The 25716-nt window shown below is 39.0% G+C and overlaps 2 protein-coding genes across 2 annotated transcripts in view; one reads left to right on the forward strand and one right to left on the reverse strand.

Moving 5' to 3' along the window:
• LOC148757566 (uncharacterized) overlaps positions 1-25716 on the reverse strand; it is a 64771-nt gene that overhangs the window by 28743 nt on the left and 10312 nt on the right.
• On the forward strand, positions 3817-13352 carry LOC109457191 (uncharacterized). The gene is given in 5 exon segments (XM_088800751.1): positions 3817-4654; positions 5115-5207; positions 10461-10534; positions 11135-11949; positions 11951-13352. Coding segments are annotated over 5 exon segments (1218 nt in total). The 5' UTR covers positions 3817-4467; the 3' UTR covers positions 12000-13352.

Consider the following 25716-nt stretch of genomic DNA (forward strand, 5'->3'; position numbering starts at 1 on the left):
CTTCACAGATAGTTTTTCATCAACATGGAGGCAAGACCCTGAGGGGACTGAGTCCCAGAGAGCAGTTAGTTTCCAGGCTCTCAGTCTCACATGGAAAGGTGCTGGCTCGGGCAGTAGATGGTCATCAGCTGTGACTAGTTGGCCATCAGCTGTTACCGGTTAGCCATTAGCCACTGATATAACTGGCGTGGCTAAGCTAGCAAGTGGCGGAGTGGGGGTTGCGGATTACGGAGAGGCAGATTGCAGTTAGCAAGGGAGGTTGGTTGGCAGAGAGAAGAGGATGAAGGGTTGCGGGCTCCTGCTTCCTGGGTCTCCAACCCAGCCGCCAGCGAGACTATAGTGGTATGACTCCTCTATCTATGGGTGTTTCTTTTTGGCTTCACCATATCCTGTGTTCTTATGTGGGGAGCAGGAGCTGAGACCCCACCACACACTGAATGATAGACCCTCTATCAGCAATAAAATTACGACTTGCTGACAGCTCCGATGATGGTTATCAGTTTTTAGCCAGAAAGTATTTTTTAAATTATGGTACGTACAGTTTTTTACACATAATACTATTGCACACTTAACAGACTACAGTACAATATAAACATAACTTTTTTGCACTGGGAAACCAAAAAAAAAAAAAAATCGTGTGACTCTCTTTATTGCAATATTTGCTTTATTATGGTGATCTGGAACCAAATCCCATATCTCCAAGGTATGCCTGTATATGCATATTAAAGCTTGAAAAGCAAGGCTTAGATACTATATGTGGTTCTTGACCCACGTTTCCCAGTAGGATCACATGGGAAGTTTTAAGAAGGATCATTACCTTTGCCCTCCCCTCATATAATCTGTGTGTCAGTTCTGGTGGGAGCATCAGTGTTGTTTTAATTAGGTGCCTCAGTAATTCTAAGGTGCAGTCAGGGTCAAGCACAAGGGCTCCCTGATAATTCATGAGAGTTGAGTGCAGCCTTTAGAGCAAGGTAGGGGATAGGGAGGGTCTGCTTTATGTGGGTTTGGAAGGAGTTGGTCAGTGCAGCCTTCATTCACCATCTGTAGCAGAATTCGTGGGCATCTGTGGGAGGCCAGGGCCCCTGAAGACAGGGAAGGAGAAATTCACAAGTTGGTCTCCATGTCGGAGCTCCTTCTTTGGGAATCATTGTGCCTGTGACAAAGAACTAGGAAATTGGGCCTTTTCTGCATTTCAAAGTCGTGCCTGTAGATGAAGTGTTAGGCCATGAGGCTCTGCGGGTGAATTTAAAGGTATAGTCTCCAAATGCAAGTGTGATTTCTTCACATAATCTGAGAAAAAAAACCGGAGAAGGAGAAAGAAGAGGAAGAAATGGCAGGTTTTCAGGTAAGTGTCATGTTCTGGGTCCTCTTTTTCTCCTGAAATGCCAAGCATTAGACTTTGCAAAATGTATTTCTCTACTTCTGATGTTTCTGTCTTACAAGGGGTTTCACCTACTTTTAAAAGTTTTTCAATGTTTTATTTATTTTTTAAATGATGCTCAAGGTTTAGAATAATTCTCCTCTGTATCCGAGCCTTCTGTCTCCATTCTTGCCATCCAGGCTTCCTATATGGGCTGGAGAATTCTCACCTTGAATGAATAACCTACTATTATTGAAAATGTTTGTCGTGCCGACCCTGCTCGCTGCGCCATGTGTCGTGCAGGGAGGCCTGCGGGGTCTCTGCTCCCGCTCCCCATACAAGAACGCAGGACATGGTGAGGCCAAAAAGGAACACCCACGGAGCCATAGATAGGGGAGTCATACTTAGTATATTCTCGCCGGCGGCACTGTACTCTCACTGGAGGCTGGATCCACACTGTCCGCAACCAGCCATCCTAACTGCAATCCGCGCTTGCCAGCCCAGCCACCATCTTCTTGCTAGCCCCCATTTTCTTCTCTTCTCTCTCTCTTTTTTCCCTCCTCGTAGCCACAGCAGTTATATTAGTGGCCAATGGCTCACTGGTTACAGCTGACGGCCAACTAGCCACAGCTGATGGCCATGCAATCACAGTTGGCCATTTACTACCTGAGCCAGCACCTGTCTATGTGAGGCCGAGAGCCTGGAAACTACTCTCTGGGGCTCCGCCCCCACAATGTTCCTTTGTGACAGCTCAAGAGGGGAAGGCGAAATATCCAAGATTCCCATTGTGGGTGGGTTCGGGTCCTGGACTATCAATGAAGAAGGAGAACATTTCATGTTCAGGTCCCATCAGGATGTTCCATCAGCTCTATGTAGATAGACCAAGATTAAGAAAATTCAACAGGATGGATGTATGGCCTGGAATTACTCACAAAGTTCTGAAAATGATAGAGCCTTGCTCCCTAGAATGCTAATGAAAATCTTGCTAATCAAATACACTAAAGATTACAAGACATGGGAGCTATATGTGGCTTGAAATCTACATAAAACTGCTGTTTTCTCATAATTGATTTCATATTCTGATTTACTTTTATTTGGCAACAATGCCACAGCAGTAATACTGTCCTGTGTGCACCAGGCACCTGATACCAATTTGTCCCATTTACAGCTGATGTTAATTTGGTTCAGGTGCTGTCTGCCACATTTATGCACTAAAATGTTAATATTTTCATTCATAAGGATGTTAGACAGATTTACTGAAAAATGTGCAGAAACCATCACGTTTGATTTGGAAATTTCCCTTCCTGGTTTCTCTTTGCTTGTAGTTTGCTTTGCAAAATGAAGGCTCTCACTTTTGTCTACTGGAGATACTGACTTTTGCAAGTGGAGATTCTGAATCAGTTGGGCCTCGTAAATTTTCATTTTATTTCATAGTCATGTCACAGACATACTCTTCTGTTCACTTCTTTGTATTTTCAGAAAAAGAAAACCAGAATCATATAAAGTGTCTTAAAATTCTAAAATATAACAACATAAATAATAATTGAAACAAAACTTTTTAATGAAGTGTAAGACTCAGAAACAATAGCTATTTTATATCATTGTGTGTGTTTGTCTTAAAGTGTGATTAAAAGTCAGAAGAAGCATCATCCATGAATAAATTTATGTTTTATGCCATTGAAAATGTTTCTTAATTTCAGCTACTATAACAATTTTCTACTCTGTCGATTTTAATGTGTACATGATTAGTTTTTTAATGTATGGGTCTTTGCATAAAATGTAAAAGTTATTAGATCAAGTTTGTGTTGATATCTTTTAAACTTATTTCCATCACTCTTCGCAGTTTTGAAACCTATGAACACTGCTTTAGGGTAATATCTGTATATAGACCTGTGTGTCATTTTAGAAAAACAGTAGGTCAGATAACCTGGGTTCAAACCTAATCTCTACCATTTACTTGGTGTTTGAGAAAATATTATCATAAAAGAGGAAGAACTGAGGGTTGCTAGATGGGCAGGGGGGTGGGGATAAGGGGAAGGTGAGAGGTTTTGGGAACGTACAGAGGGATAGTGGATGGGGGGAGGGGGGTTCACACAGTGTGAGGGATATAAATGATAAATGTCTAAGTTTTGCTTTGTCTTGTGCACCTGAAACTAATTAATAATAAAAAAAAGAAAAAAAAAATCTGCCTGTCTTACAAGACATTTCAATTAACTTTACGAGAATCAGCATCACTAATTTATAATATTCAGCTGTTTCAAATCCAGAGCTTCCCCACAAAGGCCAATTATTCTACTTCTGATGCCAAACTTCACCATTAACAGAAATATATATAAAATAGGCAGAGAAGGGAAATCCCATGCATGTAAGGAAACAATAATAAATAAAGGTGTCTTCACCAAAAAAAAAAAAAAAAAAAAAAAAAGAGGAAGAATAGTATGTTTGGCCTCCTAGATTTTGGTTTTTTTTACATTAATTTATGAAAAACTGTTAGAATGACATCTAGGAACCAGTAAGTGTTCAAATTGGATTCATGTTGCCACTCTTCACATTACATTAGAATCTGTAATTGCCTTAAAACTTTAAGTTCAACGTCATCCAAAATTTTTCCCTTGGAGTTTGACCTCTTTGTTATACAAAAATGTATTCTTTGGCCTATGGGCTAATGTCTTATTAGAAATGCAGACTCAGATCCAACCCTAGAACTCCTGAATGAATCAAAATCTGCATTTTAACAAGTTCTTCACTTCACTATTATGATATTCTACACTTTAGAATGCGATAAGTACATTTCTAATTCCCCAAAAGTTCCCTCTAAGAAATATACACAATTTATACTATATAGCATATAAATATAGCACTCAAAAATGTGTATGACTATGTCGATGCCTTTATTTTATAATTTTGAGAAATATGTAGTGTTTATAGTGGTTTTGTGGATCATATGTAATTCTCGTATCTCCGAGAATGTATTAGAACATACGTGTACTATTGTATTGAAAATGATCGCACTGGATTAAAACAGTAAACTCACCAAAGTCAGAACAAGTTCTCGTATCTTTTTATCTTAGGTAAAATTACGAACTCTGCCCACAGCCACATGTTAAATGTGTCTTTCAATTCAGGGACTGTTGACATTCCGCGATGTGTTCATAGAATTCTCTCAGGAGGAGTGGGAGTGCCTGGGCCCCGCTCAGCAGAAACTGTACATGGATGTGATGTTGGAGAACTACAGGAACCTGGTCTCCCTGGGTGAGGATGACTTCCTTCCAGAATGGCCAAACCACATTCAGGGTTTTGTTTCCTTCCTTTGAAAAATGTCTCTTAAAAGATTCTTTTTTGCATGACTGGCATTCAGATTTCTACGGAAGGGAAATAAGTAGGGGTTTGTTGGTATAGAGAATAAAATCTTAAGAATGTTTCATCTTGACTTTAACCTTACTCTTTCTTGAGGTAATATGCATCCTTCACTCTAGATTAGTGGTAATTCTAGAAATTCAAGCGTAAAATGGTATTGACTACATCTTAAACTCTAATTTCCACCCCTTATTTTTGTATCATCAGTACTTGGAAGTGGAGCTCAAGATCTGAACATTGAAAATCCCTCCTATGTGTTAAAGGGGCTGTCAGAAAACAGTCTCGAGGGAAATGATTTTCTAGAACCTACAATGTTCTCTTTTCTACTAAGCACAATACTCGATTGGAAATGGGAGAATCTCCAGCAAAACTAATACTTCTCTTTTCTAATAAACAGGTCTCGCTGTAGCTAAGCCAGACCTGGTCACCTTATTGGAGCAAAAGCAGGAGGCCTGGGGAGTGAAGATAAAGGAGACAGCCATCCACCCAGGTAGGTGGGAATGAGTAAAGTAGATGACAAAGGTGAGAGATCCAAAGGTCAAGTAGGAAGCCAGACCTAAAACTGTGCACTGGGAAGTTCAGCTTCAATGAAAATGATTTTTGAGATGCTCTGGTTTAGTTCTGTTACTCTCTCAGAGGGACAGCTCCTCTCCAACACTTACTTACCCTGCTCTTCCATCCTCTAAGGATTCTCCTTCTGCCCCAGGGATCTCCCATCACAGTTGCAGTGAGAGCGAAAGTCCTCCGCGTGGACTGTGAGGGCCGCGTGATCTGGCTACTGTTCCATTGCTTTATGGGCCTGGGAACGGCTGTGCATGTTGCTGAGGAATTCTGTTAAGCCATTTTTAAAGTTTTGTTTTTGCCTAATGTCAGCAGTATGTAAGGGAAGTGGTGGAAATAATTGGGATTTGGTTCAGAAATCCCAGGAACATTGGGGACAAATGTCACATGTTTTCAGCTTTATTATTTATAATCTTATGGAGCCTTCAAACATAACCCTACTAAATTCAAACTCAGTAATTTTATCACAATGCAAAGCATCTCCCTAATATTAGAAAATCTAACCTATTTCACTTCAAAATTTCCCTTTTCCTTGGTTGAACTAACATTAGAATGTCAACTCGAATGTCATGCTCCAATTCCTCAATGGCAAAATAATTTAATATATCTATTTACATCATAGAAATCTTAATTCTGTAGGGGAGCTTAGAACATTGGCCAACCTAATGTAAAATCTCAATTGTTAACTTATTTCTTAAAGTATCAGTTTATAATTTTGTCTTAATATGAAGTTTTTTGGGCCTACATGTTTTTACTTTCTGATTAGTTTTATGTAAAATTCATCTATGGTTTTATTTATTTAAAAAAAAAAAAAAACATTTTATTTATTTTAAGTGTTTTTCCAGGACCCATCAGCTCCAAGTCAAGTAGTTGTTTCTATCTAGTTGTGGAAGGCGCAGCTCACAGTGGCCCATGCAGGGATCGAACCAGCAACCTTGATGTTATGAGCACCGTGCTCTAAACAACTGAGCTAACCGGCTGCCCCTCATCTATGATTTTAGGTTAAAAAATTTTGATGTTAACATGCTCAAATGTACACCTTTTGTAAATGAGTTCGATAATTAGTTGGCACCCATACTTATTAACATGTTGAGTTCATAAATGTAAGTTTACTTCAGGTAAAAGTAATAGGTTTTTCATCTACTTTCCTCAACATGTATCTTAATGGTGGCATATTTTAATCTCAAAAGTTAATTTTCTAGATCAGTGATTCTCTTCATAGTTTACAACTTTCTTGTTCCTTTATTTAGAAATCAGTGGGTTTTTTTCTGTAGGATGCATTACAGCCTACACATTTTGTGTAAGAATAGCAGAAATATATTAATAACATAATACACTTTTCTAGTGTTATTTAAATATTTATTAAACATTTTTATTAGAGCTATTTATGAATGATTCTTGTGCCTTTTTTGTGAAATTTTCCCACTGTACAACATATGCTAGTGATTCAAAATGCTTGCTCTTCGTGGGAGCACAGTCACCATTGGAAATTATAGTTTTACAGAAGAGTTCTTTTTTCTTTTTAAAGGAGGGTATAACTCACAGTGGCCCATGCGGGGATCGAACAGGCAACCTTGGTGTTATCAGCACCACGCTCTAACCAACTGAGCTAACTAGCCACCCTAGAAGGGTTCTTTTTTAATAGCACATCTACATAGTACTCAGAATTCTTGGGGATAAATTTTCTGTTATTCTTGTTTTGTAATTCCATAATACTGTGTTTCCTTTTTTATGGTAGGTTCTCCAAACTTAGTTAATTTCGTTTTTGGTGTTTACTTAATTATTAAGAAAGTGAATGACAGACAGTTCTCAACCCACTTAAGACATGGGGGTTTTAATTTAAATACGAACTAGCCATGTGCCTATTGCCATTAAAATTATGTGCATATTTGTATAATTTTACCCCTACCTTGTTTAATGACTGGTTTAGTTTTTTTCTTGGTTAATGCTCAATGGTTTTGTTTGCTTGCTTTTTTTTGTTTTTTTTTTTTAGATTTTACTGGGGAAGGGGAACAGGACTTTATTGGGGAACAGTGTGTACTTCTAGGCCTTTTTTCCAAGTCAAGTTGTTGTCCTTTCAGTCTTAGTTGTGGAGGGCGCAGCTCAGCTCCAGGTCCAGTTGCCGTTGCTAGTTGTAGGGGGCACAGCCCACCATCCCTTGCAGGAGTCAAGGAATCGAACCGGCAACCTTGTGGTTGAGAGGACACACTCCAACCAACTGAGCCATCTGGGAGCTCAGTGGCAGCTCAGCTCAAGGTGCCTTGTTCAATCTTAGTTGCAGGGGGCGGAGCCCACTACCTCTTGCGGGACTCGAGGAGTTGAACCATCAGCCTTGTGGTTGAGACCCCACTGGCCCATGTGGGAATTGAACCGGCAGCCTTCGGAGTTAGGAGCATGGAGCTCTAACCGCCTGAGCCACCAGGCCGGCCCTGTTTGTTTGCTTTTTAAACTTTTTTTTCCTCCCCTCTTTATTTATTATAATAGTTTCAAGTGTACAAAACAACACAATAGTTAGACATTTACACCCCTCACAAAGTGATAATCCCCCAATCTACTACCCCTGCGACATCATATATAGCTGTTACAATACCATTGACTATCTTCTCTGTGATGTACTCCACATCCTGTGGCTACACATACACACGCACTCACACACACACACAGACACACACACAAGTGTGTATGTATATATACATATACATTTACCAGAGAACTTTATATTTTCACATGGCTTTGTGTTGTTTAGAATACCTTTATTTACACTAGAAGGACTTTCTTTATCACTTATCCTAGGCCAGGTCTAACAGTGAGAAACTTCTTAGGGTTTTTCATCTGGGAAAGTCTTTATTACTCCCTATTGAAGGGCATTTTTGCCAGATAAAGTATTCTTGGTTGATAGTTTTTGTTCTTTCAGCACTTTCAGTATTTTATTCCATGCTCTTCTTTGTACAAGGTTTCTTCTGAGAAACACACTGATAATCTTAGAGGAGCTGTTTTTAACATGACATGTCGCTTTTTTTTTTCTGCTTTCTAGATTCACTTTTTGTTTGTTATCATTATAGTTTCCTTATAATGTGTCTGTTGATACTTTTATATTCATCCTACTTAGAATTAAGGAAAATGCTTGAATTAGTATGTGTTTCTTCATCAATTGTGGGAATTTTAAGCCATTAATTTTTTATATAAGCTTTCTGCTTCTTTTCACTCTCCTCTCCTTATGGGGTCCACTTAATGTGTTTATTGGTCTACTTGTTGGTGTACCATGAGTCCCTTATGTTGTCTTCACTTTTCCACATTATTCTTGCTTCCCTAAATTGATAAGTGAAAGTGAACTGTGTTCAAGTTGTCTGATGCTTTCTTCTGCTTGATAAAGTCTGTTGTTGACATTTGTAGTGTTTTTTGTTTGTTTGTTTGTTTGTTTGTTTTAAGATTTTATTGGGGAAGGGGAACAGGACTTTATTGGGAAACTGTGTACTTCCAGGCCTTTTTTTCCAAGTCAAGTTGTTGTCCTTTCAATCTTAGTTGTGGAGGGCGCAGCTCAGCTCCAGGTCCAGTTGCCGTTTTCTAGCTGCAGGGGGCACAGCCCATCATCCCTTGCGGGAGTGCAACCGGCAACCTTGTGGTTGAGAGGACGCATTCCAACCAACTGAGCCAACCAGCAGCTCAGCAGCAGCTCAGCTCAAGGTGCCGTGTTCAATCTTAGTTGCAGGGGGCGGAGCCCTCCATCCCTTGCGGGACTCGAGGGATTGAACTGGCAACCTTGTGGTTGAGAGCCCACTGGCCCATGTGAGAATCGAACCGGCAGCCTTCAGAGTTAGGAGCATGGAGCTCTAACTGCCTGAGCCACCGGGCCGGCCCCTGTAGTGTATTTTTAAATTCAGGTATTTTATTTTTCAGCCCCTAATTTATGTGGTTCTTTTTTTGTATTTTCTGTCTCCTTGTATTTTCATTTTGGTCACATATGATTTTCCTGATATTATTTAGTTGTTTATCTATTTTCTCTGTTTCCCAATTGAGCACCTTTAAGATGGTTATTTTTGAATTGTTGGTCAGGTAATTAATAGATCTCCATTAATTTAGGGCCAATTTCTGGAGATTTATTTTGTTCCTCTGATTGGACCATGTTTTTGTTTCTTTATATGCCTAGTTATCTTTTTAATAATTAATTAATTATTTTTATTGGGGAATATTGGGGAACAGTGTGTTTTTCTCAGGACCCATCAGCAGCATGTCAAGTCATTGTTTTCAATCTAGTTCTGGAGGGCACAGCTCACTGGCCCATGTGGGAATTGAACCAGTGACCTTGGTGATATGAGCACTGTGCTCTAACCATTGAGCAAACAAACCACCCAATTTATTTTTTATTAATTTCAAGTGAATATGCCTAGCAATCTTTTGTTTAGATTTGGGAATTTTACAGCTCCTGGTCATAGGCTTTATAAGCTTACTTTGCACAAGACAACATAAATAACAATTAACTGTGCTAGAAATTCTAAAGCCTGTCAAATCTGTCCCAGGAGCGTGTATTCTCTCTCTCTGTGTCTGTGTCTGTGTCTCTGTCTCTCTCTCTGTGATTTCCCTTAAAATGTTTTCTGTTTCTTCTTCAGAACGCATGATATCTTCCTGTCCTTGATATCTGCCTTTAGTATTTAGTCTCTGATGTTTGAACAATTACTAACCTTTTTTCATAGTAGTCACCACAATGTATTCACAGTGTACTGCCATTCCCTTAGCACTCTGTGTCATGCAAAACCTAAAGAAGTCCCTCAGGCAGTTGAAAAAGCCAGATCATTGGATGCACAGTACCCTCATCCATTTCCCTCCTGAGAAGAAACTGGGAGTTGGGAGTTTTCTCACAGTCATTTTATGTATGCTGGGTAGGGTGAGCAGCTATTGTGAGGAAGATGTAAGCCACTTTTCTTCCTTATTTGATGTGATTCTTCCTCATTTTATGCTTTCCTGGGGGTGCTGTGATCTCTTAACTGGTATCTAGAATACTAAAAAAGACAGTTGGGTTAGTAATTGTTGATAAGTTCACATCTCCATGGATAAGTGAAGTTTTGGTGCTTCCTCTTCTGCCATCTTGCTGAAGTCTTCTTATCAATATTAATTTTGTACATTAGAATTTAAAGTATATTTACCTGAGTTTAGTAACGGTGATAATTTATTTGGTATCTTTCAGATATGTCTCCTCATGACACCCTGGGCTTGTTGCCAAAGCCAGGCATAGAAGATTCATTTCACCAAATGCTACTGGTAAGATATAGAAGGTGTGACCTTGAGAATTTACACTTAGTGAAAGACTAGGAATGTGAAGGGGAGTGTGAAGGGCAGATAGACTGTTATGATGGGAAATTCCCCATGATAAAAATCAGTGTTGCCAAAAGAGATCAAGGGTATAAAACATCTTTGGAAAACTCCCACTTTAAGTCAGTTATGTTTTCAGAATAATGTTTCTGAACATAAAGATGAAAAACAATTTTTTAAAGATAGTGTTAGAAAGGAAATTTGGGCAAATTGGGATGTGACTTAGTCCATGGTGAGAATAACGATTTAAATTATTTAAAATATAGAATTCAATTAAACATTTAGGCAAACATTTCTAATAGAGATTTAAAAATGAAGGTATAAATTCTAAATGTAATAAGTTTGAGAAGCCCATAACCAAGGCTTCATTATTGTTCCACTGAGAAATAATTCCTCCTCATTCCAAAATCTGTAATTTTCATAAACCTGGGAGGGTCTCTATGCGATCATTATGGTTCAGTAGGTATCACAGAATAGTTCACGGGGAACAACTTTATGTGTGTAATAAGAGCCCTCACTAAAGGCCATTCTATCTTCCATGATTACTAGAGTACACACAATGAAGAAAGAAGTTATCAATTCAATGAATCTTGGAAAAAATTTAACCAAGGATCAAATCCTCATAAACATCAGAGGATTCAGCTTCCAGAGAACCATTATAAATATGGGAAACTGTTTGTTCAAAGCTCAAATCTTCTTACACATCAGAGTATTCATATTGTAGAGAAGACAGATAAATGTTGTGAAGGTGGCAAATCTTTGAATCAATCTTTAAATCTTACTGAACATCAGAATATTCATAGCGGGGAGGAACCTTGCCAATGTAATCAGTGTGTGAGAGTTTTCAGTCTAGTATACAATCTAAAAGAGAGAATCTGTAATGAAGAGGAATCTTATAAATGTAAAGAATGTGGTAAAACCTTTAACTGGCATTCATATCTTACTAACCATCAGAGAATGCATACCACAGAGAAGCCTTATAAATGTACAGAATGTGGCAAAGCCTTTAAGCAGAGCTCAAATGTTATTCGACATCAGAGAATCCATACTGGAGAGAAGCCTTACAAATGTAGAGAATGTGGCAAAGCCTTTAACCAGAGCTCAATCCTTACTCGACATCAGGGAATCCATACTGGAGAGAAGCCTTACAAATGTAAGGAATGTGGCAAAGCTTTTAACCAGTGCTCAAAACTTACTCAACATGAGAGAATTCATACTGGAGAGAAACCTTATAAATGTAGAGAATGTGACAAAGCCTTTATTCAGCATACACATCTTCATCGACATATTAAAATTCATATTGGACAGAAAGTTTAAAACTGTAAAGAATGTGGTAAACCCTTTAGCTGGACCTACGGCCTTACTCAATGTGAGAATGCATACTGGAGAGAAATTCTACGTTTGCAATAAATAATGAAAGCCCTTTGTTCAAAATATACACTTCAGAGAAACCTCCCAGAGTTCATGCTGGAAAGTGACTTTAAAGATATTAAAAAATGTGGGAAAGTATTAAGTAGAAAACAAAATCTGAAATATCAGAATTCACAGTCAAAAGTAGTAAGTCAATAACACTTCTTAGATATTACTCTAAAGTGGAATACTTACTTACAGAGAATAATCCAAAGTTTAAAAATTTAGATAACTCACTTGTTAGTATACTTCAAAGTATCAAGGAACAGGTATAATTACTTACAATGTATCTTCATATTTGAGATTTTTTGAAAAGAAAATATTAATGTGATTCAACTGTCAAATCACTTCATGCTGTGCCTGTGTTTCTACTGTGTATATGAGTCATGGGTTTGAGTCTAGCTGCCTCAGATCTGAGAGCCCTTGGGTATCAGGTGGGATTCACTCATATCTGTTTTTCCATGGAAAATTGAGGACAATGTAAGACACAATGTATGAAGAAACTTTAAATGAAGATGCTGTTTGTGGTTGACTTGGAACATTGATGTAAGTCACCATGAAGTAGGTGTTCAGGGCATCTTTCTTTGCATTAACGTAAGACAGGAATATTTTGAATTTCCAATAGTTTTATCAATTTCTCTTTGAGGAATAAAACATGACAGTTCATTATAATCCTGATGTATCTTCATTGTGGCCATAGATAGAAGTCATGAATATTATTTGATGTGGTTGAAATAAAGAAGTGTTCACAAATATTTGAGAAAAGTATAGATAACTCATCCTTAGGTACATAAAATTCTTGAATATCTATCTTCACTAAACAATTAGCCTTGAAAACCATAGGAAGCATAGCTCTCAGATCATTCTATCAGAAGAATAGGAATGGGGCCGGCCAGTTGGCTCAGTTGGTTAGAGCGCAACGCTCACAACACCAACGTCCCCCGTTCAATTCCCACATGGGCCAGTGAGCTGCGCCCTCCACAACTAGATAGAAAACAACAACTTGACTTGGAGCTGATAGGTCCTGGGAAAACACACTGTTCCCCGATTAAAAAGAAAGAAAAAAAAGTATAGAAATGCTTCTTGAATGCTTGTAATGTGTATTATGACCCGTACAACCAGTAGGGTTGCAATGCTTTATTTAGATAGAGTTGTGTGTGACCATAATATATTTTAATTAATAAAGCTGAATGAATTTGAATATGTTTATACTGTTGTGTAATGAATGTGCTGTTATCCTGCCACCAAAATCAAAATATCCCACCTTATTCAAGGTTGTAGGTAACAATTTATCATTTGGGAATGCAGTGGAATGACATTGTTAGCAATCCCTTTCCCCAGAGGCCTTAAACCTTACATAATGTGAAAAGATTTTCTTCATACTTTATATATTGTATTTTTTCTTTTTATTGTACCTACTGGGATATTATGATAGTTACAATAGACATGATATAAGAGTATTTTTAACAGTTTAGCTAAAATACATTATAATATTGCTTCCTTGGCATTTACTTTATGTATATCTAAGGAGACTTGAACTGACACTCCGATCTCCCACTAGTACATACACTGGACAGAGTCACAAGGAAATATAAACGCCTAATATGACTTCTCCAGAAGCCTCTGTGAGCAGTAGTCTCCCTTCTACCTCAGGGCCTTCACCTTGTCTTCTCCTTAGATAAGATTGCTGCAGAGCTTACCAAAACGTTTTTCTTTTTGGTTTGAATTGACTGGTTTGGACTAAGCTCAAGAACACCAAAGCAGTCTTCCTATGGATCCTAATAAATGCATGTGCCCTGGGTCCTGCCACTCTGCCTGCATCCTGGCTTGGCCTCCCCGTGTAGCCCCCTGAGGTGTGCTGTGTACTTCCTCCAGGGCCTGTGAATAATAAACTTGTCTATTGAAGTTTTGCTTGTGGTCTTTTCTCTAACTGCTGCTCACCATCCAACATGAGGGGACTCTGCTTAACAAAAGGTAAATTAACAAAGTCCAAAGTATAATTACAGTCCATACTTTTGGAATTCTGAATCACTATTTAAAACGTTTTTACCCTATACTTTTCACATGCCGTTCTTCTGAGCCTACATAACCGATTTTCATTGTTTTGATATACACTGAATGCACTACATAAATATATTTAGTTAAATATATAATTTAGGAGTGAGAGAACTAAGGAGGAAGGTGTGAGTGAATATATTTGTACACATCTTCAGAAGGAAAGGTAAAGTGCTCAGACATCACTGCCTTCTCTATCTGTAAACTTTAAAGGGCCAGCAAAAATCATGATCTTTCAAAGCAGTGACTGGTAGACTTCACTGGGAACCGACAGTATTTGTGTTGGGATAAGGTGGTGTAAGGGCTCAGATCTGCTTTTTCTGGTGTGGTGCTACAGGGAACGGGGTCCAGGGTTTGCAACATCAGCACTTAATGGAACTTGTTAAAGATGCCAATTCATGGGTCCCACTTCAAACCCGTAGAATCAATTTATTTGCCAGTGGTTTGGAACATCAGATATATATTTTTTGAACATCAGATAATTCACATGCACATTATAGCTTGAGAAGTAAGGCTTAGATAAGTGGTTCTTAGCTCAGGTTTCCTATTAGGATCCCTTGTGTTTTAAGAAAGATCATCACATGTGCCCTCCCCCACAGTTTCTCTATTGGTCTGGGTAGAGCATCAGTGTTTTAATCAGTGCTGCAAGTCATTCTAAGGTGAGCCCAGGGTTAAGCACGAGGGCTGTTTTATAATTTATGAGAACTGAGTGTAGGCTCTGGTCCAAGAGGAGGTAACAGGATCTACTACTCTGTGGATTTGGAAGGAGTAGGTCAGTGTAGCCCACAGTCCTCATGCTGTACCAGAATTTGTGGGTGTTCTGTGGGAGGGCCCTTGAGGAGAGGGAAAAGAAACAAGTTGGTCTCCATGTATGAGCTCATTGTTCCTGCATCTCCTGTGACAAAGGATAGAACGGGTGGCCTTTTCTGCAATTCAAGGTCCTTCTGCCTGTGGGTGTGGTGGTAGCAGGTAAAGAGGCTCTGCTGATGCCTTTCCCATAGTCTCATGACCTCTCAACATAAGTAGAGATGGAGGAGGAAGAGGAAGAAATGACAGCTTCTCAAGTAAGTGCCAAATCTCATGGCAAGAGCCGTGTCCTTTTTCTCTCCTGAAATGACATGTATTTAGAACATGCAAACATTTACTTCACTACTTCTGATGTTCCTACCTAACGTTTTCAACTACTTTTTTTCTTCTTATGACAGTCAAGGTCAGCTCTTTAGAATACTTCTTTCCTGGGTCCCAGAGCTACTGTTCACTCTCTCTGTTCTGGCTTCCTATACAGTGTGAACGATTCTCACCATGAACTAATGTCCTGTAACTATTGAAAATGTCCTTTTGTGACATTGAGAGGGGAAGCCATTAATATCCAAGAGACCCATTGGAGTAGGGTGTTGTCAAGTCCTGGGCTATCAGTGAAGATTTCATGTTTAGGTCCCATCTGGATGCTCCATCAGCTCTATGCACACCAGGATTAAGGAAATGCATGAATAAACAATGGAAGTGTGGTCCAGAATTACTCAGAAAGTACTGAAAATGAAAGAGCCTTGATCTCCAGAATGCTAAAGAAAGCTACTACATGAGAGGTACTGTGTTTCCTTGAAAATAAGACCTAGCCGGACAATCAGCTCTAATGCGTCTTTTGGAGCAAAAATTATAAGATCCGGTCTTTGTTGAGCCCTCCCTGCTTCTGCATGCAGACAAAGGTGGCTGCCATATCTGAGTCTCCATTAAGCTGGCTGACACCACTCATTCACCCTGATTCCCTGAAACCCCACCCCACTCAACTTTTGGGCACACCCAAGCCTCTTCCAGTGGCTTTTCATACAAATTGCCTGCCTTGGGTCATGCTGCAGACCTTCCTAAGTCTCTCAAAGGTTTGCAGAATCCAGACAAGCAGCATCTGGATTCAGTGTGTCCCATACCTCTGGCTGAGCAGCCCTAAGCCTGGTATTAGCGGCAGCCAGCCATGGTTTGTGGATTGGCCTCTCAAAGCACTTCCAAGCACAGTGTAGGCAGTGGCCATCTGCCAATTCCTTTGTTGCTTCTGCTGGATAGCCCTGGGTAGAACACAGGCTGTGGCTGAACTTGACCTGCAGTGGGTCCCCTCCCAGGTGGTCCTGGGGCTGATGCACCCAGTAGCCAGCTTCAAAATAAGCTGGAGCATCACCTAGCTGTCTCCAAGGACGACACACCAAAGGGGTGAATTGGGCAGGCACCAGACCCTGCTGAGGCAGATTTTGCTCTGTAGAGTCAGCCCCTGTACCACAACGTCACGGCCAGTCCTCACAACAAATCAGCCGGAGGGTCAACCCCTCCAAATGACATGCAAACAACAACCAAGGCTTAATTACAACAGGAGGGCACACACAACCCACACAAGGAACACATCTGGAGCACACAGGTCAGGTGAGCCCCATATCACATCTACTACATAAGTCCACTCTACTAAGACCAGGAGACATAGAAGCTCTGCCTAATACATAGAAACAAACACAGGGAGGCAGCCAAAATGGGGAAACAAAGGAACATGTCCCAAATGAAAGAACAGAACAAAACTCCAGAAAAAGAACTAAACAAAATGGAGACAAGTAATCTACCGATGCAGAGTTCAAAACACTGGTTAGAAGGATGCTCAGTGATCTCAAGGAGAACTTCAACAAAGACAGGAAACATAAAATGGAGATAGAAAACATAAAAAGACCCAGTCAGAAATAAAGAATACTATAACAGAAATAAAGAATACATTAGAGGGAACCAGTAATAGATTAGATGAAGCAGAGGATCAAATCAGTGATTTAGAAGATGAGGTAGCAGGAAACACCTAATCAGAATAGCAAAAAGAAAAAGGAATAAAAAAAAATAGGAGAATTTTAGGATCCTCTGGGACAACAGCAAGCACACCAACATTCACACTATAAAGGTACCAGAAGAAGAGAGAGAGAGCAAGGAATTGAAGACCCATTTGAAGAAAGAATGATGAAAAATTTCTCTAACCTGGCAAAGGAAATATGCAAGCCCAGGAAGTGTAGAGAGTCCCAAATAACATGAATCCAAACAGACCAATATCAAGACACATCATAATTAAAATGCCAGCATTTAGGGGCCGGCCCGGTGGCTCAGGCCGTTAGAGCTCCATGCTCCTAACTCCGAAGGCTGCCAGTTCGATTCCCACATGGGCCAGTGGGCTCTCAACCACAAGGTTGCCAGTTCAACTCCTCGAGTCCCGCAAGGGATGGTGGGCAGCGCCCCCTGCAACTAAGATTGAACATGGGCACCTTGAGTTGAGCTGCCGCTGAGCTCTCGGATGGTTCAGTTGGTTGGAGTGCAGTCTCTCAAACACAAGGTTGCCAGTTCAACTCCAGCAAGGGATGGTGAGCTGTGCCCCCTGCAACTAACAACAGCAACTGGAGCTTAACTGCACCCTGCACAACTACGATTGAAAGGACAACTTGACTTGGAAAACATCCTGGAAGTACACACTGTTCCTCAATAAAGTCCTGTTTCCCTCCCCCAATAATAAAAAAAAAAAAAATTCAAGAGGAAAATGGATGAATTCACTCTGTCGAAACAGACGTGTATGCAATTAAACCATCTCAAAGGTCTAGCAATGAAATGTGCTGCACTATGATCCTCTTACTGGGGGGCAGAGAGGTTGTATGGTGAAAGTAAAGTTAGCAGGAGGCTTTTGCCAAGGTTGAAACTCTTTGGAGATATGATTATATTTGGTAAAAAGCTATTTGTAAACTAAAGAAGATAGAAATTTACCAATTTTGGCATAAGTTTTTAAATCCAAATGTCTGTTTGTTATATGAAAAAACCAGAATCTGTTTTGCTGGAATTTTAAAATTACTTGAAATCATATCTTTGGATCTTTTAACATTACAATCCAAGACATATAAGAAACATTAGGTGAGAAGTGCTCCAAATTGTGTGTGTGTGTGTGTGTGTGTGTGTGTGTGTGTGTTTATTACAAATCAATAGAAATGAATATGCACTTATCCAAAAGTAATGAACTCTGACTTCAGAAACATCATCAGAAAACAGCACCCTAAAGGAGCATTACTACAAGAGCACGGAATGGTGAATATGGAAGGGCAGTGTTAGGAGCAGCATCTAAGAGTATGGACAAGGTTTGGCAGTGCCACGGTGATTCATGGCAAAGGTCTATGTGCACGGATGTGGTCAGCCACATAAGCAGCCAATAACAGCGAGAACAACAGGACAGCAGTGACATGTATGTCAACGAGGACCAGGTGACTATATAAAATTAAGTTGAAAAAGAGGACAGGGAACATAATAGGCTTCATGAACTGAAATATGTAATTACAAGAACTTAAGGAATTTTCTGGAAAACATACACATTAGAAGTAGTAGTAATGAGGAAAACACAGATTGTAAAAAATTGCTCGTTTTATTAAATACAATGATATATTTAAATACTAGGTTAGTATACCAAGATGTACATGATGAATCCAGAAAGGGTAAATAATTACTTGCAGCAAAAAAAGAAAAAGTCAGTGAAATTAAAATAAAATTCAAAAGTTACTTTTAGAAAACTATGCATATGGAAAAAGGAATGGATCTTATATTAAAAACTACGGCAAATCAATTGAATGGTATAAGGCAACTAAATTTTTTTAAAAAGTATGTTCTCAAGATATAGAAAATTCTCATTTTAAAAAAAGGCCATTGATTTATTTGAAAAAATATGTGTTAAAACAATGACTCCGCAGTCCCAAACTGTAGATATAAAAAACACTGCAAGTGTCATCAAATATACGGAACTGATGATTAAATAAAAACAAAGTCACTGATAACAATGAAATTTGCAAGATAGAAGTATCAGTGGCTTAAAAAGCCAAAATACATTAGAGTAAGAAATGGAGACATCATTCAATTTTATAAGCTCCCTCAATAAGATGTGTCAAAATCATGTATGTTCAAGGTGAATGAACAACAGCGCACACACAGGATGAACAACGTGGCAGGAACAGTAGTTTGGTCAACAGTCTCACAGATATTAGGTTGCGAACTTGGAAGGTGTTCTCCTTAGGATAAGCTGCTACACTTTTTATTGCCAGCTCAAAGGAGATGATCACATTATGTCTGATCAACACTGTCACACTGCCCTAGGGAGGCACTGTTACATCCCACAGAAACTAGAAAAACAATTGGAGGCGCTCATCACTCAGGCTCTCCTGATACTTTCTCTCTCAGTATATGCAGGGACATGCTGATCACTCTTCCCAGTGGCTTCAAGAGGCACTTCTTTACGTAGCAGGATAATACTGTGATGTATTAATCACTGTTCTCCTTTAAGAATTTTCTGTTACCTAGGAAACGCTTTTCATGATGCAGTCCACCAGAAGTTGTCTATCATCTAAAGGTGGGTCATCACAGCAGGAAAAGAGGACAAAACTTTAGACCCTTAAAATGTATACTTCAAAAGCAAGTCTCACGTAAAAATCTCAGAGGAAAAGAAGAGATCAGAAGGCCAAGGTCTTTCTATATTCCTGTCTACATAGGGAGCTAGAAGAAGATAAATACAAGATAAGGTAATAAAAAAAGAGGGTGAAATTGTATGGGTTCTTGAGAAGCAAGCGGCTGTGTGCTCTGCCCACAGGCTGTAGGGTGAACACCTGAAAGACTGAGATACACTCCCACATAGCAATGAGATCAGACAGGATTGCAGTGTCAATTCTTTTTTTTTTTTTTTTTTTAATTTTAAATTGGGGAATGTTGGAGAATAGTAATAGTGTGTTTTTCCAGGGCCCATCAGCTCCAAGTCAAGTTGTTGTCCTTCAATCTAGTTGTGGAGGGCGCAGCTCAGCTCCAAGTCCAGTTGCCATTTTCAATCTTAGTTGCAGGGGGCGCAGCCCACCATCCCATGTGCAAATTCAATCAGCAACCTTGTTGTTAAGAGCTCTTGCTCTAACCAACTGAGCCATCCGGCCACTCCAATGTCAATTCTTTATATTAACTCTTGTGTCACAACCTCAAAAGATCCACCCCATTTTTCTTACACACATACGGCAAAAAGAGAACTGAAGAAATGGCTGAGAGGCCTGAACAGGCACAGAGGGCTGATACAGGCCCAGGAAATATCATGGAATCTCAGATACACAGGAAGAGCAGCCATTTTATTTTTCTATCTCCTATGAAGATCCCCCAAGAATATAAAATGTGAATGGAAACTGAATAGGTTCTGGAGTCAGAACTACAGAGTCCAAACATTGATGTTTCGATTGAAAACCAAGAATCAAGGAAAAATGGGACTCCTTAGAGACAGCCATCCTGGTGCCTCTGAAACCAAAACACCAAATGGTCAGAGGGGTCAGATAATAGAGTTGTAGGTCAGAATAACACCTGAGCTGGACCATCATGGTAGACTGGGAGGTTAAACTTTACACTTTTCAATGACAGAGTGATGTGTGTGTACCTGTGTGGGGGAACAGTTCCTCCGAGAGCTCGTAAGACATAAACTTTTAGTTTCCAACAGATCTTTCCCATTTGAAAATAGTTTCCCAAACAGTATTTAATGGATTGGCTTACTCTGTGCCCATCTGAGCTCCTATTTGTGTTCATATCTCCATACATTCCCACCTGTGTGGATTTCCTGCCATTTTGTCTTCACTTCCCAGGTTCAGAGCTCTTTCCCTTGTAGCAAAATGGAGTCAGCTCAACAGAGTTTTCAATTTATAAAGAAAAATGAACATGGTATGTTATTCTTTTCCAGAACATATTTCCAGCTCCTTGTTCCACTGAGAAGACATTATAGATAGTTTTCAAAAAGTATTTCAAAAATTAGTAACTGATTCCCTCCTTCTGAATGATCAGGAAGCCTTTTAAGTATGTAAATATCCTTTTCCCAGAAATATTGAATCAAAAGCACAAGGGTAAAAACCACTGAATGAGATACCCTTAAAAATTTGCCATAAGGTTTTCTGACTTCTAACATTCTTCAACCAACACTAATCTAGCATAAAATGTGAAGAACTTCTGAAGAAAGGGGAAGTTGAAAGGCTTCCATATGTCTCATGAGGAAGCCTTTCCTTCAGATTCAAAACAGCTTCAACCACTGTCTTAAGAACAGGGATTTGAAACTTAGACAAGCAAGTCGGGGGCTCCCAAGAGACTCACAAGGCAAAACAAAAAGACATACAGAGATAGATACCAATTTCTGGAGGAAATTTATTATCACCCAGGGATAGCAGGTTCTTGTAGTTCTCTGACATTACGTCCCTGTACAAGGCCCTCTGAGCAGAGTCCAGGCACTCCCACTCCTCCTGAGAGAATTCTATGAACACATCCTTGAATGTCAACAATCCCTGAAAGGAAAACTCATTTCACCAAGTGTACAGGGAGAAAGTTCTTATTTTGAAATAAAATGAGAGAAGTACAGATGTGTAAAAATTAACTTGGCTGGAAAGAGGTTTGTGTGATTAATCCAAGATAATTAGGGGGGATGTATACATCACTAATATTTTTTTCCCAAGTAAAATTAATGGAATACGAAGTGAGCCATGTTAAAGTGCAATTCAGTGGTGTTTAATAAATTCACAATGTTGTACTATTATCACATCTAGTTCAAAAACATTTTTATCAGCCCCAAAGGAAACCCTTTACCCATTAAGTAGTTGCTTTCCATTTACCTCTCCCCCCAGTCCCTGACAACTAATGCTGTTTCTATGGATTCACCCATTCTGGATATTTCATAAAAATGAAATCGTATGAAACATGACCTTTTGTGTCTGGCTTCTTTCACTTAGAACAATGTTTTTGGTTCATTCATGGTGTAGTGTGTATGAGGACTACTTTCCTTTTTTATGACTGAATAATATTCTATTTTAGGACTATATCAAATTGTATTTGTTAATTCAGGTGGTCATGGACTTTGGGCTAATATTAATAGTACTGCTACAGACTTTCATGTACAAGTGTGTGTTTCAATATCTGTTTTCAATTATTTTGGGTATATACCTAGGGGTGGAATTACTGGATAACATAGTTCAATTTCTTTAAGGATCTGCCACACTGTTTTCCACAGCAGCTGTACCATTTTATCAGCAATGTACCAGGATTCTAATTACTCCACATCTTTACCAACACTATCAACCCAGTACTCATGCTCAAGTTAAACAATCTAGAGAAATCCTAAGAAATTTGTGCTGATGTTGGCCTGCTCAGAAGCAGTCATTGTGGCATTCATAATAACAGTAAAAAAATTGTAAAGGACCCATGTGTCTTCATTAAGTGAATGCTTCAGTGAGGGTTTAAGAAAGCAAGCTTATTTCTATGTTTTCTAACATGAAGACAATTTCAAGATATGTGGTATATAAATACATAAACTCGCAGAACACCACAACACAAAATTCTGAAGACTAATTTCTCAAAACACTTTACAATACATAAATGCCTTTTTACAAGATTTTCACTAAGGAGAACTAAGAGTAGTTCCCATGGAGCCAGTAACGATGGTGGAAAACATGACAGAAAAGGGGATATTTTACTTCTTAGTCTCTAAACTGTATCACTGTGTGAAATTTTAGCACAAAAATGTACACATTAGATGTTTAATAAAAAATACATAAGACTGAACAAACATTATTGGAAGCAAAATTTGGGGGCAATCTGTGATGACATAGAATTTTGCTCTTGTCTTTGCTAAATTATAACCATTTTTATCTAAAACACCTGCTGCAAAAGAGTCCCTAAAATGAACATGGGAGTTTTTGTGAAATGGATGTGTAGTGAATGATTTAAAGAGCCCTTATTGTCAGACAATGAGGTTGAGTCGACCTTTTTAAATTGATTAGATAGTAAAACACCTTCTCTATCCCTTAGTTCTAACTCTGAACCTCCCATTCTATTCCAAATTATAAATATTCTGGAGTTAGAAACACACTGATTTATTTCTTTAACTTCAAATTTATTTATAAAGTAAGACAGAGCCAGTTTCCCCATCAGTCTTCTTTTCCAGAGTTTTTGGGTATTGTGCACATTAATACATCACTTAAGTATGTAGTCTCTTAAATCCTGATTTATACAGAACTGAAAGGGCATCCAGATGGAGCCCCTGAAGAATTCTTACTGACCAACCTTGCTGACACCACAGAGCCTATTCCCCATTGCTAATCCACACCTGACCACACACCCCTACACAAGATGATCACCTCAAAGGAGCCTCTCCCCAAGTCTCATGGCACTGGGTCTCCGTGAGATGGAATCTGCATGGAGCTGATTTAGGCAGGACGCTTCAGAGACTGAGAAGATTAACAAGTCCAAACGAGGAATTTTAGAAAGGAGAGAACAGATCCACCAACTAGAAATATAACTTTTACCTGGAAAAGAGCCATTCCTTCTTCTTTCCTCTTCCTTTGGGCTTCTTTCAAAGATAAGATTATTCTGTGTGAAACATGTTGTTTAATGCTTAGAGTCTACATACCCCCTTCCTCTGTATGTAACAAGCAGCAAACACAGGGAGGAACTTAGTATGTGGAAAAGACAATCTTTTGCTGCCCACTGAAACATGAGGGATGCAGGGACAATATATTCTTATATGGAGACCTATAAATGAATAAGTGAGTTTTTCACCCATTTCTTCAGAAAGCACTCCCATGCTGCTGAAACCCACATAGCCTGCTATAGCTGCACTGTTCCTGTCCACCTGGCCATCAGCCAAAGGAAATTGCCTCATCTAAGTTCTTGGCTCCTCCTTAGGCAGCCAGCATTCAATGGCTGGTCCAAGTAGGATATGGAAGCCTGTCCCTTCCCTCAATCTGGACCAACTCTGAATAGCCATCCCAGTTCCAAGGTTCCCTGCTGTAGCAAAAACAAACAAACAATGAAAATAGTCTAAGAGACCTGTGGGATAACATCAAGCGCAACAACATGCACATCATAGGAATACCAGAAGAAGAAGAGAGGGAGCAAGGGATCATGAACATATTTGAAGAGGTGATGACTGAAAACTTCCCTAACCTGGTGAAGGAAATTGACATACAAGCCCAGGAAATGCAGAGAGTTCCAACCAAGATGAACCCAAACAGGCCCAAACCAAGACACATTATAGTTAAAATGGCAAAGGTTAAAGACAAACAGAGAATCCTAAAAGCAGCAAGAGACAGACAGCGAGTTACTTACAAGGGTGCTCCTATAAGACTATAAGCTGACTTTTCTACAGAAACTTTGCAGGCCAGGAAGGAGTGGTAGGAGGTATTCAAAGTGAAAAACAAAGGCCAACAATCTAGACTGCTTTATCCAGCAAGGCTATCATTTAAAATTGAAGGACAGATAAAGAGCTTCCCAGAAAAAAATAAGCTAAAGGAATTCATTACCACCAAGCCAGCATTGTAGGAAATGTTAAAAGGGCTTCTTTAAGCAGAAGATGTAAACAATCTAATGAAGAACAGAAATACAAATAACAAAATGGCAATAACTATGTATCTATTAATAATCACTTTAAATGGATTAAAGACATAGAATGGCTGAGTGGATAAGAAAACAAGTCCCTTGCATATTCTGTATACAAGAGACTCACCTCACATCAAAAGACACACACAGGCTGAAAGTAAAGGGATGGAGTACGATATTTCATGCAAATGTAAATGTGAAAAAAGCTAAACAATAGCAATACTTATATCTGACAAAATAGACTTTAAAATGAAGACTATAATAAAAGACAAAGAAGAACACTACATAATAATAAAGGGATCGATCCAACAAGAGGATATAACCCTAGTAAACATCTATACACCCAACATAAGAGCACCTAAATATATAAAACAGACACTGACCAACATAAAGACAGAGATCAACAGTAACACTATCATAGTAGAGGACTTCAACACACCACTGACAACAAGGGACAGATCCTCCAGACAGAAAATCAATATGGAAACAGCGACCTTAAATGATACATTAGACCAGTTGGACTTAATCAATATTTTTAGAGCGTTTCACCCCACAGCTGCAGAATATACATTCTTCTCAAGCACACATGGAACATTTTCGAAGATAGACCACATGTTAGGCCACAAAACAAGTCTCAATAAATTTAAGACTATTGAAACCATATCAAGTGTCTTCTCTGACAACAGTGCTATGAAATTATAAATCAATTACAAGAAAAAAATGTAAAACACACAAATACGTAGAGGCTGAATAACACATTACTAAATAATGAATGGGTCAACAATGAGTTTAAGGGAGAAATCAAAAGATACCTCAAGACACACGAAAATGAAAACACAATGACTCAAAATCAGGGGATACAGTGAAAGCATACCTAACAGGGAAATTCACAGCAATGCAGGCCTACCTAAAGAAACAAGAAAAATCTCAAATCAATAGTTTATTCTTACATCTACAGGAACTGGAAAAGGAACAGCAAAATAAGTCCAAAGGGGGTACAAGGAAGGAGACAATAAATATCAGAACAAAAATAAATATCAGAACCAAAACAAACAATACATAAGATGAATGAAACCAAGAGCTGGTTTTTTGAGAAGATAAACAAAATTGACAAACCTTTAGCCAGACTCATCAAAAAAAAGAAAGGACCCAAATCAATGAAATCAGAAATGAAAGAGGAGAAGTGACAACAGACACCACAGAAATACAAAAAGTTTGAAGAAAATACTATGAGCAACTATATGCCACAA

This window comes from Rhinolophus sinicus, chromosome 8, assembly GCF_057876585.1.
Source record: "Rhinolophus sinicus isolate RSI-liver-muscle chromosome 8, RSI-T2T, whole genome shotgun sequence".
Lineage (NCBI taxonomy): Eukaryota > Metazoa > Chordata > Mammalia > Chiroptera > Rhinolophidae > Rhinolophus > Rhinolophus sinicus.